At 41.7% G+C, this 13244-nt stretch overlaps 1 protein-coding gene across 3 annotated transcripts; it reads right to left on the bottom strand.

Annotated features, from left to right (window-relative positions):
• Positions 1-603: 603 nt before the first annotated feature.
• On the bottom strand, positions 604-12997 carry spns3 (spinster homolog 3 (Drosophila)). Of its 3 annotated transcripts, none has more exons than XM_035527586.1 (13): positions 12728-12997; positions 11552-11848; positions 11390-11455; positions 10505-10641; positions 8460-8611; positions 7414-7480; positions 6692-6834; positions 6053-6205; positions 5577-5766; positions 5295-5360; positions 5011-5109; positions 4736-4907; positions 604-1583 (listed from the first exon to the last, which is right to left on the bottom strand). In XM_035527586.1, the coding sequence occupies exons 2-13, from the start codon at positions 11763-11765 to the stop codon at positions 1531-1533; spliced, it is 1512 nt and encodes a 503-aa protein (XP_035383479.1). In that variant the 5' UTR covers positions 11766-11848; positions 12728-12997; the 3' UTR covers positions 604-1530. The 3 variants fall into 3 exon arrangements, with proteins under 3 accessions (XP_035383479.1, XP_035383478.1, XP_026854377.2); XM_035527585.1 differs by having other exon boundaries at positions 11552-11792; XM_026998576.2 differs by having other exon boundaries at positions 11552-11789; positions 12728-12996.
• Between the last annotated feature and the right edge of the window lie 247 nt (positions 12998-13244).

Below are 13244 nucleotides of genomic sequence, written 5' to 3'. Positions count from 1 at the left end.
GCATTTCCTGAGCAAGTCAAAAACAAAAATGTTCCTAAATAATATTTTCACTGTGGCTTCAGCCTGAGACCTTTGAATTCGCGGAAAGGCCGGCTGCTATCTGCCACGCCGTTGTCATCCCTGAACTGTCCCGTCTTGAGTGTTGAGAGATGAAAGCTGTAGTTTTGGACAGTTGTGTGAATGTAAATCTACACTGTTTGTGTGTGTGTGTGTGCATGTGTAGTTGCTGGTTTCAAGCTAGCCTGGGTGATTGACAAGTTTCTATCTCTTTAGAGAATGCTATGGGTAGAATATAACTAAACATGAGCATACATGACTGTACACACAAAAGACACACACACACCCAGAATTCCTTAAATCAAAGGATTGAAACCACATAGATGGCCAGTTTATAAGGTTCTTTCCACTTTAACAGATAAATGTCTCTGTGTGAAAGCTTCACTATAACAGGGACGGGGAAGCACATTCAAACTGGACTGTAGTTCCACCTTCAAGAAGAATGAACCCAGTTCTCCAACACAAATGTGGTCACTGCTCTCTGACTAGCCCAGCGCTGATAGCTAAGGCCTTGGTTATTTGTATGAGGTAAACTGTGTATGCTAATATGTAAATACATTTTTAATTACTTTTATCAGGTGAACTAATGAGCCTGATTTCACAGATCTCCTGAGCACAGAGGAACATTAAATGCAATGAATCTAAAACTGCCATGTTGCAAATTCAAAGGTAATTAATCATTAATCATATGCTGAGTCAAATGAAAATATTCAAGCATTTTTGATTTGTTTGTAGGCTATAGCAAGGCTGCTTATGTGTAAGAACAGTGCCATCTTGTAGTAAAATGGTGGCATTACATGTGTTTCCCATTTTATCAACAAAAATAACAACCTCATATATAACAAAGCTAACAACTTTATAGGCTCATATATTATACATTTATTTAAAAGTAGTAAAATCTCAATAAAACAAGAAACATATACTATCAGATAAATTTCTCAGTCTGTGGTTGAACTGGAATCAAGAAGCTTATGGAGGCTATTTTAGCGCATATGCTATGTTGCCTTGGTAGCCATTAAATCAGGTTTATGTCTGGGCTTCTATTAGTTCCAGTGAAAGACCAGGACCAACAAGAGACATCACAGTAAGAACTATTTTGAACATCAACATATCCAGAAGCTGGCCTAAGCACATATAATGAATATATTTAATATGACACTGAGCTGCAACGGACTGTTGATCAAGGTATTTATGCTTAGATATGGAATGTGGTCAACATGAGAAACTGGATATGCACTTGTGGAATAGGAGGGGGGGGGGGGGTAGTTAAAGACACAATGTTTGTAGCTGTATGTATGTTTGTAGCTGCACGCAAAAAAGAAAAAAAATGCAATCAATGAATCAAATTAAGACAATTAAGTTTCAAAATCAAATCAAAATCAAATTAAGTTTGCTGTGGCCGTGAGACGGCTCGAGCTTAGGACGCTCCGCGGCGGTATCAGCGGCGCTATTGGTCCGAACGCGCGCTCCGGCTCAGACCGACTCTGCCGTGCCCTCCGTCCTGGTGGGAGTCTCCCCTGGGATGCCTGGAAGAAAACAAGGAAGAACACAAGCTATAGGTACACTGGACATCTCATATCTCACATGTCCTGGATGCGCGTTGGTAGCATTCATACGGCACACGCTAAGAATCCTAGTTCTGGAAATACAAGTAGAGCCGTGTGGTAGGGCAGGGCTCAGCTCGCTAATAGAGAAAAGTCACAGGGCAGCATGCCTTTGGGTCCACTCAGAGCAACACGGCTGCTTTGTTTCTCTCTATTAAAGATATAAAAAGTTGAAGCTGACAGTTAAAACAAACACGTTTTGTAAATCGTAGGGTTCTATCCAAGATGTGTGGGTAACATGCTGGTGAAAGAACAGAGAGATTAGGGCAGGAAACAGTGCTGTCTTGCACTGGACCCACAACATCGCTCTCTCTCTTACTGCATTCCTCTAGCTCCCTTAAGTATAACCTGTAATTGAATTAAACAATTGCACATCCCAGGCAACATGGTCGCATATCTGTGCAGCTCAATCCTGGGTTTAGCCGTGCAGAGCTGTACGAACCAAAAGGGCCTTGTGTTTCACAATCTTGCATACTGAGAATAAATTGTAAATTCTGCTACACAATCCTGCGAATGTCCTAGAAATGACTGTTTATTAAAAATGTGTACTATAAATCTGCTGTGTTGCTTGCTGTGTTTTAGTGTGAAGCAATAGCTTGCTGGGTTGTTTTAGTGGTAGAGTATCTTATATCTAACGTATTATATTGTTAAACGTCAAGTGTACTTTTTTATTTATTTTCTTTCTCTGCCCTTGTGTGATGTGGTGTTCCAGCACTTACTACAGTACATACTCCAGCACTTACTATAGTACATACTCCAGCACTTACTATAGTACATACTCCAGCACTTACTATAGCACATACTCCAGCACTTACTACAGTACATACTCCAGCACTTACTATAGTACATACTCCAGCACTTACTATAGCACATACTCCAGCACTTACTACAGTACATACTCCAGCACTTACTACAGTACATACTCCAGCACTTACTATAGCACATACTCCTGCACTTACTGTATTACACACTCCAGCACTTACTATAGTACATACTCCAGCACTTACTACAGTACATACTCCAGCACTTACTATAGCACATACTCCAGCACTTACTACAGTACATACTCCAGCACTTACTATAGCACATACTCCAGCACTTACTATAGTACGTACTCCAGCACATACTACAGTACATACTCCAGCACTTACCATAGTACATACTCCAGCACTTACTATAGCACATACTCCAGCACTTACTATAGTACATACTCCAGCACTTACTATAGCACATACTCCAGCACTTACTATAGTACATACTCCAGCACTTACTACAGTACATACTCCAGCACTTACTACAGTACGTACTCCAGCACTTACTCCAGCACTTACTATAGTACATACTCCTGCACTTACTATAGTACGTACTCCAGCACTTACTACAGTACGTACTCCAGCACTTACTACAGTACGTACTCCAACACTTACTACAGTACATACTCCAGCACTTACTACAGTACATACTCCAGCACTTACTATAGCACATACTCCAGCACTTACTACAGTACATACTCCAGCACTTACTATAGTACGTACTCCAGCACTTACTACAGTACGTACTCCAACACTTACTACAGTACATACTCCAGCACTTACTACAGTACGTACTCCAGCACTTACTACAGTACATACTCCTGCACTTACTATAGTACATACTCCAGCACTTACTACAGTACATACTCCAGCACTTACTACAGTACATACTCCAGCACTTACTATAGTACGTACTCCAGCACTTACTACAGTACGTACTCCAACACTTACTACAGTACATACTCCAGCACTTACTACAGTACATACTCCAGCACTTACTATAGCACATACTCCAACACTTACTACAGTACATACTCCAGCACTTACTATAGTACATACTCCAGCACTTACTACAGTACGTACTCCAACACTTACTATAGCACATACTCCAGCACTTACTACAGTACATACTCCAGCACTTACTACAGTACATACTCCAGCACTTACTACAGTACGTACTCCAACACTTACTACAGTACATACTCCAGCACTTACTATAGTACATACTCCAGCACTTACTACAGTACATACTCCAGCACTTACTACAGTACATACTCCTGCACTTACTGTATTACACACTCCAGCACTTACTATAGTACATACTCCAGCACTTACTACAGTACATACTCCAGCACTTACTACAGTACATACTCCTGCACTTACTGTATTACACACTCCAGCACTTACTATAGTACATACTCCAGCACTTACTACAGTACGTACTCCAACACTTACTACAGTACATACTCCAGCACTTACTACAGTACATACTCCAGCACTTACTATAGCACATACTCCAGCACTTACTACAGTACATACTCCAGCACTTACTACAGTACATACTCCAGCACTTACTACAGTACATACTCCAGCACTTACTGTATTACACACTCCAGCACTTACTACAGTACATACTCCAGCACTTACTACAGTACGTACTCCAACACTTACTACAGTACATACTCCAGCACTTACTATAGTACATACTCCAGCACTTACTACAGTACATACTCCAGCACTTACTACAGTACATACTCCTGCACTTACTGTATTACACACTCCAGCACTTACTATAGTACATACTCCAGCACTTACTACAGTACGTACTCCAACACTTACTACAGTACATACTCCTGCACTTACTGTATTACACACTCCAGCACTTACTATAGTACATACTCCAGCACTTACTACAGTACGTACTCCAACACTTACTACAGTACATACTCCAGCACTTACTATAGTACATACTCCAGCACTTACTACAGTACATACTCCAGCACTTACTATAGTACATACTCCAGCACTTACTACAGTACATACTCCAGCACTTACTATAGTACATACTCCAGCACTTACTACAGTACATACTCCTGCACTTACTATAGCACATACTCCTGCACTTACTACAGTACGTACTCCAACACTTAGTCACTTATTCAGCTTGGCTCATTTCAACCAAACTCAGCTGCACTGAGTCGAGCCCACCTGCATCGAACTGTCCCAGAGACTCGCTGCGTCGGCCAGCACGTCCTGCCGTACCTATTGCGAGCACCTCTGCTGCCCTGCGATCCTCTTTGATGTAAAGGGCAGTGAAGAGGAAGAAGAGGCCGCCCAGGACCCCGATGAAGGGGCAGATCAGAATGCTGTACTCCAGACTATGGAACCGCCATTCAAGAGAGGTGGCCTGTAACTTGCTCACGACGTCGGAGATCTGTGAGCGACATAGAGGCACCGTGGTTAGCATGGACCTGCGTCCCCGGGTTGACTGTGATTTCTGTGGCTTCATTTTTGGGCCTACATCTGTGTGTGCTTACTATGCCAAGGAGGTAAGGACTTCCTGCGTCGCCGAGTAGATGACAAACCATAATTTGTAAGGCTTCGGCAGTTGCCCTTCTGGTTGGTATGACGACATACTAAAATATGTCAAAAAAGACAGGGAACATGGCATTACAATCTCAAGTGTAACTATGATCAGATCATTCCGTGATGGACTTTTGCAATTTACATTTTCAGCATATGATCTTATCTGGAGTCACGTACAAGTTTATCAGCATGACAGCGTGTGTGCGCTTCATGGAAACTGCAGCATGAGTCTTACCAGCAGGATGTCAGCTATAATTGCCCAGTTCAGTGAAAGCAGAACCTCTCCAATACCAATGAATGTCTGAAAAACAAAACAAACACATTAATGCTAATTTGCACTTAGACCAATAGAAAATGCTAACTTGCTTTGGCTATAACCTACTAGTGAAACACTGCACATTCGTTCGGAATCATTTGGGGAGTGAGCTGGACTCTAAAACACTCCGCGATTGTACGCGAGTCCCGACAAGCACGGGGTGCTGAGGCAAAGAGGGCTGAGGCGCTGGGCCGAGCATACGTATGTGACGGGGATGCTGGTGCCCGCCAGCACGATGGCTAGGAACAGGCAGGGCGAGGAGCTGAGCATGCCAACTGCGCAGATGATTGGGTCGGCGCTGGGCAACCGGTCGCGCAGCTTCCTGGATATGGCGGTGCCCACAAAGACCCCCATGATTCCCGTCACCACCGTGATCACGCCAAAGATCAAGCTGTGCCAGGAAAGGGAAACAGCATGGAAAAGGGAAACCCCTTAAGTTAAAATCTCAGAGAATTTAACACCCATTCCAGACCTGTCTGTAGGTTTAATAGTCATATAAGATCTATAGTTTATATAAAGTAAAGTCTGGCCCAGGATGGTATTTTAATTTAAGCAGCACTTAGTTTTTGATTAGGGAGCATTCTCTACTTATTGCATTGTGACAGAATATTCAAATGAGGCTTGCAAGTGTCATGTGTAGACAAGAAGATGTAGGTCAAAGGTGGAGGCGCGCGTACCTGTCGGAAGGGTCACAGGGCTCTTTCACACAGGGTGGCATGATGCCCTGCTTGACCCGGGCACGAGACAGGAAAGTGGGCGTCCAAAATGCAAGCGCCCCTGTGACAAATGCCATGGCTGTCACCCCCAGGGAGGACCACACAAAGCTCCGGCTAGAGGGAAAAACCCCATCCCCAAACATGCATACAGAGTCATGGCATACACTCAAACATACATCATATAGACATTATAAATATGCAACTATCAATATAATAGGTATTTTCCAAGACTAAGCTTTTTAGTTACTAGACTAACCTTTAGTTGCGTTTAGTTGTGGTTTAGTTGCGGCTAAGCCTAATCTGCATCCCAATAATTATAAGGACATGTTTTTACCCTTTTAGTTTAAAAAATGAAACTAGCTTTTGTTGAACTACCCCCCACCCCCTAACCCCGTTAGGACTGTTTTGTGTTCCCTTTTTCTCTAGTTTTTCTAAATGGGACATTTTTGTTTTCAAAATATACACACACACACACACACACACACACACACACACACACACACACACACACACACAAAAACAGTTCTTTTAATAGATACACTTCTCTAGGCACCTCCTGTGACCTTTACGCTTAGGTCTGTTCTGCTTAACGTTACCCACTTTCTGAGGAGATACTTGACATCCTCCAGGTAAGATGTATGCTCAATGCACACAGATCCTTGCATTTCGGAGGCTCCTCGAGGAGGGTTGGGCATGAGGAACACCAGCAGGAGCAGGCCCGGGACGCCCAGGATCGGGTTGAGCTGCAGAAGAATCGGCGCCGGCGTTACTGCGCAACCTCAACATCCAGCTCTGGTCTCGCTCTCTGATGCTGACACCAGCTGGTGTTACTACTCGCTAACCCGGAGTTTGGAAGAAGCTGCTCCTAGGTAGGTCTGAAATGGCAACTCACGCCCTGTTGCTACTGACACACAGCAAACGATGTGTTTTTAGACCAGTTATTATTGCACAAAATGATTTCGCTCTATTTTTGTTGGGCTCAAATGATTAAACAGGCATAAAACCTTTTGAGTTGAATTTTATGAGAAGGGATTTGAAGTTCTAGAAGACTCTATTCATAGCACAACTACAAATATGTGGAAATGTTATAGCTCCAATACTAAGAACATGGAGTACATGTTCAGATATTAGAGAATCTCCAGGCTGAGTTAGCAGGGCCAAGTTTAAAAGCACCCAGGTGTTAAGAGCACCGTCCATATTAAAGAGAGTGATCCTCTGGAGACCCAGCATAAGGCGTGAGGACCGAAAGCTGCGACTGGCATGATTGAAAGCCTCTGTTAAAGCTTGAACTATATCCTGACTTCCAAAGAGAAGAGTCTTACCCTGAGGGCCCAGTGCCAATCTCCTGTCACACTGGCAATTTTGGATCCCAGGATGTAGCCAAGACCACTGGGGGTAGAGCAAAGGGAGGGGTGTCATTAGGGGGAGTTTTCAAAAACATCTCTAAGCCTGGCAGTGTGTAGTATCTTGTTGCAAGTGTGGTGCATGCCTTCAGTAAGTTGGTTGTGGTTTGACGCGTGAAACTCTAAGTGGGGTAATGGAAACCGGAGAAGCTGGAGCTCAGGGCCACCTCTGTTTTGTGCTATTTTCATATTTATGAGAACATATCATAGAAATTATATAGGCTAAAAACCAACAAGGCTGATCTGAAAGTTTCTAAACATGCGGAGTAAAAACTATGGAGGGTTGTTTTGGGCCAAATTGAAACGCAATCGTGACGGTGGGCAAACGTGAAAAGCAATACACACGTGATGTGACTTTCAATAGCAACATGTGGAATGCACTAAGAATGAACAGCAATACATTCGACCTGTAAAACAATACATGGAGCATTTACAAAACTAAACCGTGAGTTCATGTCAGAATTGAATATAATCCACCTTGAAAAGTAACTCGCAATTCAATTGCTATCCACTTCAAACATAGATTCCTTACCGAAATGAAATGATTACAGTAAACACAGTGAAATGTATTGCACATGTGCAATTGTGTTTAAAGAGTGATGTGCAGAATATGGAAAGTAGGAGTCTGTTGTGGTGTGTTCGGCCCCATATCAAGGACTGTGTCTAAAACTCAGCAGCAGGTTGTGACTGAACATTGATTACATTTTATTCTGACATGAATGCCACACTGATCTTGACTGAACAGACTGAAGTTTGTTGTGTTTTGGTTTGTCACATTCACAGCAGCACACGGACGGACGCAATACACTTGTGAGCTGACTGTGTTTCAAGGTGGTTTGCATTCAGTTCTGACACAAATTCAGCATTTCATTCAGCACTTGTTGAGTTTCACCTCTCATGGGGATTTAGATTTTTTATTTAAATTCATTTATTCACTTGTATTTCTTCTTATGTTCTGTCCTCACCTCCCTACTGGGATGAAGATGTAGAAGAAGGAGATCATGATGGATCTTTGGGAGCCAATGAACAGGTCCCCGATGATGGTGGGAGCGATGGTGCAGTAACTGGCCTCTCCCGTGCCGACCAAGGCCCGCATCAGCACCAGTACCCAGAAGTACTGCAGCCAGAAAGACACATGTGGGAGACCACAGCGACTTACGTGGCATTGTGAAGGCACCACACACAAGATAAGCACAAGACCTTCCGCCCAAGGGAAGGATGTTGCATCATACAGAGTGAACTGAGAGACTAATATGAAAATGGCCTGCGAGTTGCAGAGGTGGGTAGAGTAGCCAAAAACTGTACTTAAATAAAAGTACTGTTACTTTGAAATAATAAATAATTAAGTAGAAGTAATTTAAATGATTACTTAAGTAAAAGTAATAAAGTATCTGTTAAAAAGACTACTAAAGTAGCAAGTTACTTCATCAGAACTCATTTAATAACACTGGTCAACAAAATATATAGAGATATATATTTATCCCACAAACTAAAATATGTGGTCATCATAGTTCTTTTAAAAATTCAAATATTTTTTTAAGATGTTTCTCTCAGGCATGGTTTTTAAGTAAATTGTACAATAAGTATATATTACTTATTCATAAATAAGGCTGTTATTATACACTTATAATATGTACAATATTGAACATCCCTCTTCAGTGTCCAGTAATAGTCTGCCAACATAGAGAGGCTCTACTTTTGTTACCGGTTTTCCACAGGCCAGCTACAGCCTACATAACGACATGCGTGTATAATTGGTTGTAAACTATTTGTCCTATATATGTTGACAGCTAAAAGCACTTTTGTAGATCACACCCCTGCTACATGCCATACATGAAGATGTAAATATAATGGAACAAAAAAATCCTATGGTTGAGAGAATTCTGAAGAAAAAAAAAAAACGTATTTGGATTCAGCGTGCAAAAATACTTTATAAACAATGTGTTTTTCTTTGCTCTGTGTCTGTGTCCTACTTAGTTCATGCGTTTAAACTGCATGAGGTTTTTCAAATCGACTAAAAATTGTGCATATAACATATGTCACGAGCATCACATTGGATTTGGTGATCGGTTTGTGATGAGTACAGTTTCTGTGACTATTCCGAGCTCTTGCCAAAGGTCAATTACTAGACATTTTACTTTTCGTTATATATACATTGCAATTAAGTGACCGATCAGGTAGAACGGCTGGTTAGCTAGTTGGATATCCTACGCTGTCTAGCTATCAGCTGTGCCTGTATGTGGTCGAAAGAAATATCAGTATATGAAATCAATAAAAAACCTCAATTTTTATAACCTCGAAACCTGTATAATCTTTATAATCTTGAAAATATGCCTCAACGTGACACATGGATTCCTGCATGCCATAAGTTCAATGCAGTTGCTGCATTTCTTTTTCTGCGTGTAGTAGCTGCTATGAAGCTAGCTAGTCATATTTTCTTAGAATTTCACTGATAACGGACCACACCCCACTTTCATATTAAGAATGACAGCATCGACTTCACACATATATGTGAGCCTTAAAGAAAATAATATATTTCGAGCTATTTTAATAAATGTCATAATTTGAGTCTCAAGCCAGAAAACATGCTTGTTCCCTTTTCCTTATGTTGGTCTACTGTCCAGTTCTCTAACTTCCTGAAGCACAGCGACACTCAGTCATCATCTTTAGAGATTTCGCTCAGTCAGCTTTAGGGATTTTACTAAACCTCACACACTTGACAGGTTGTGGCAAAATGTACAAATGTAAAAAAAAAAATTATTAAAAAAATAAAAAGTTTAAATGTTACGTTAGGAACGTTTTAAAGTAAATTTTTGACTTCACAAAAATGTTACTCGAGTAACAGTATAAATTACACTCTTTTAAAATAACTCTTAAAAGTACAGTTTGTTCAAAAAGTTACTAAACGTGCTAAATGTAGCGGGTTACTACCCACCTCTGGCCTACATTTCCTGTGAAAGATAACTTAAATGCTGAACATCTGCCAAGAGCCAAATGGCAGTAACGCTACCTCTTCAGTGATGAAAGAACTCCCCAGTGTTGTGACAATCCATGCAATCATACCGGCCACCATGATCACCTTCCGGTTGTACCGGTCTCCAAGGTAACCGAAGGCCGGCGCCAACAGCATGAAGCTGCAGATGAAAACTGCAAACGCGTGAACAGTTTATTAACAATAGGTTCAGTTTATATATCACCTTTCATAAACCCAAGGTTGCTTTCGAATTTAAAAATTTTGTAATGTCTGTGGTCATGTTTTACTGTCATGAGATATCTTGGTTCCTCTTTTAATTCCTATAGCTGATGGTTCCTATTCCTATAGCTGATGGTTTTACTCTAAAGGCGTCTTTGAGCTTGAATGCATATCAAAGCTCACACTTTAAAAAAAGGCACAACAATGTAAAATTTTAAACCAACATATTTACATATGTAGTGCTTGTTGCATTATAAGTGCATTTTGCAAGTGATTGGTTCGTAATGCGGACCATCTGCTGAAGCCACGACTCATCAGCCTCCCCTTACCCAAATCATCACTGGTTATTTTTGGACTACAACATCAATGAAACCACTGCTAAAACTACATTATTGCATAGCAGATCGTTCTTGATGCAATACTGACACTACAGTGGTGTGGTGCTGAGCAGAGGCGAGATTATCAGGTTTATCTCGCCCAACTAAACAGGAAGTGGTTGCTACAAAAATAGATGTATAGTGATCCCTTATATATCAACTACCATTTACAGTATGCTGTTAAAGGCACAGACAGTAACCTCTGCTATGGCATCCAGACACCCCAACAGCTCTCAGTGCATGGAAAGAATGCCCAGGAGCAATTGTCTGAGGTGTTGCAATCATTCATTAATGGGCTGCAAGCTAAATGCCAACATGCTGATACCTGTCTGTAGTAGGCCGGATGTGCTGTCAGTGATGCGAAAGTAATTCTGGATGCTAGGCAGAACTCCTGAAACACACACATACCAAATGTTTTTGACTGGTGTGCCAATGGCCACAGGGCTGGCAAGAAATAAAAATAACCACGATTCCCACGCCTCGTCACCTGCGATCGTGTAGCGATCCATATAGTTGAGCAGATTGACGTAGCAGAGCACAGCCACTGCAACATACGCCCGCTTAGAGGACTTGATTCCGGCATCTGCGGAGGGGATGTCACCCTCAGCAGTCTCGTGGCTGACAGAGCCGTATTTCTGGCTACTGCAAGGGTGCTTGTCCTCACTGGGCTGGATGGTCACGATGGGGGACGTGTCCTCCATGCTTATCCAGCAGTCCTCACACCTCTGCTATTGACAAGAGGTTTAACATCACACAGCTTTGCCTGCAGTGTGCACCTTTGTTTCTGAAGCATTCCCAGCCATATCACCAAAATGAAACAGAAAGGTGTCTGTTTTCAGTAAGCCTAACCAAACCCCTGAGCAGGGAATTCCCGATCAAGCCTCATCCTTCATCGATCCCAACTTTCACATTTACTGAAACAAGCTAATCTTGTTTGCTAGTCACCTCGCAATCACTGGATGTATTTTAATGTGTGGTAGTGGTGGGGTGGTTGGGTGGTGCAAACTGATTTTTGTAAGAAGGCAAAACTAAAGAATTTGATGCCTGCATTGATGTAATTAGATCTGATAAAGCACGATCATGTTTCAGGCTACATGCAATAAAACCAGCCTTCCACAACATTTTCACTCATGCGATTACAAGAGCAATAAAGAGCACTTTGTCTCAGTTTAACCCCTGGCTATTCATTTACACCAAAAATATTATAGCAAAAAGTTAATTCTCTCTGCAAATCTTACTGCGTAACAACAGAGCAATTATGCATTGGAAGGATGAATAGGCACATCTTATAATGCTCTGGTAAGTTTGGTGGCAGTAGTTATAGAAGTGGATTTTTCCATAAAGGAGATGTTCTTGGCCCAGAAGCGCCAGTGAGGACTGACACCATTGTCCAGGCTGTAAGCTCAGACCATGCCACTGCATGGTCCCATATAATCAGTTCTAATTGACTCGACAAAGCACACAGCCGGCTCTTGAGACACAGGGATAATGACATGTTCAAATGGCATCTCAAACAAAGTTCCTCTTTGGATCATTTTTGTAATGTTTCCAATTGTCAGTAAATTACATGAATAGACAAAGAAAGCATTCAACAGTTTCAAGACTAGCCGGCTAGCACAAATACTACACAAATACATTCACTGGCTGGTTATGAATGGCTTACATTAGAAAGGATGGAGTCCTGGCTTCTTGTATAAGTTAATCCATGTTTTGTTGTTTGTTGCTTGTTTATTTGATTTCTTTCTCCTGTGGCCTCCTCTTTTAGGCCACGTTTCTGTTAGGATGGTGAGGAATAGCAGTAGAGATTTTTCTACACTGCCAAACAGTGGCAGAAGTCCCAGTAACTTCGATAAGCGTGCACGATGATCAAGTTAAAACAAAGCCCTCTCAGCCTGGTCACATGGTACAAACAGTTCCTCCTTGTGATGCAGTGTGCACCAGCAGACAACTGCAGGGTTGGGGTTTTTTGTGGTTTGTTTTTTTTTGGTTTTTTTTGTGAGCTGCAGGCGGCCTAGACTGAACACACAGCTTTTATATGGTTTTCCATTGGTGACAAAATACATCCCTGTCTCAGTATGAAACTCAAAAAGCATAGGGGATGTCTAGCTTTTGCTATCACTTGTCAGAAATCATTAACAGAGTAACTTTAATACTGGATTGTAAAGCAGTTTCCTTGAAGA

Source organism: Electrophorus electricus, chromosome 6, assembly GCF_013358815.1.
Source record: "Electrophorus electricus isolate fEleEle1 chromosome 6, fEleEle1.pri, whole genome shotgun sequence".
Taxonomy (NCBI): domain Eukaryota; kingdom Metazoa; phylum Chordata; class Actinopteri; order Gymnotiformes; family Gymnotidae; genus Electrophorus; species Electrophorus electricus.
The sequence above is the reverse complement of the archived record's forward strand: the minus strand, read 5'-3'. Positions and strand labels throughout refer to the sequence as shown.

Bases quoted from the DNA above. Each gene is read 5' to 3' on its own strand.
- spns3 (XM_035527586.1), bottom strand. From the start codon at position 11,765: ATGGAGGACACGTCCCCCATCGTGACCATCCAGCCCAGTGAGGACAAG. The intron at 10,642-11,389 runs GTATCAGCATGT...ACGCGTTTGCAG, and splicing joins ATCCGGCCTACTACAGACAG to TTTTCATCTGCAGCTTCATG. The intron at 5,361-5,576 runs GTATGCTCGGCC...TTTGTTTTTCAG, and splicing joins CCAGCATCCCCGTCACATAC to ACATTCATTGGTATTGGAGA.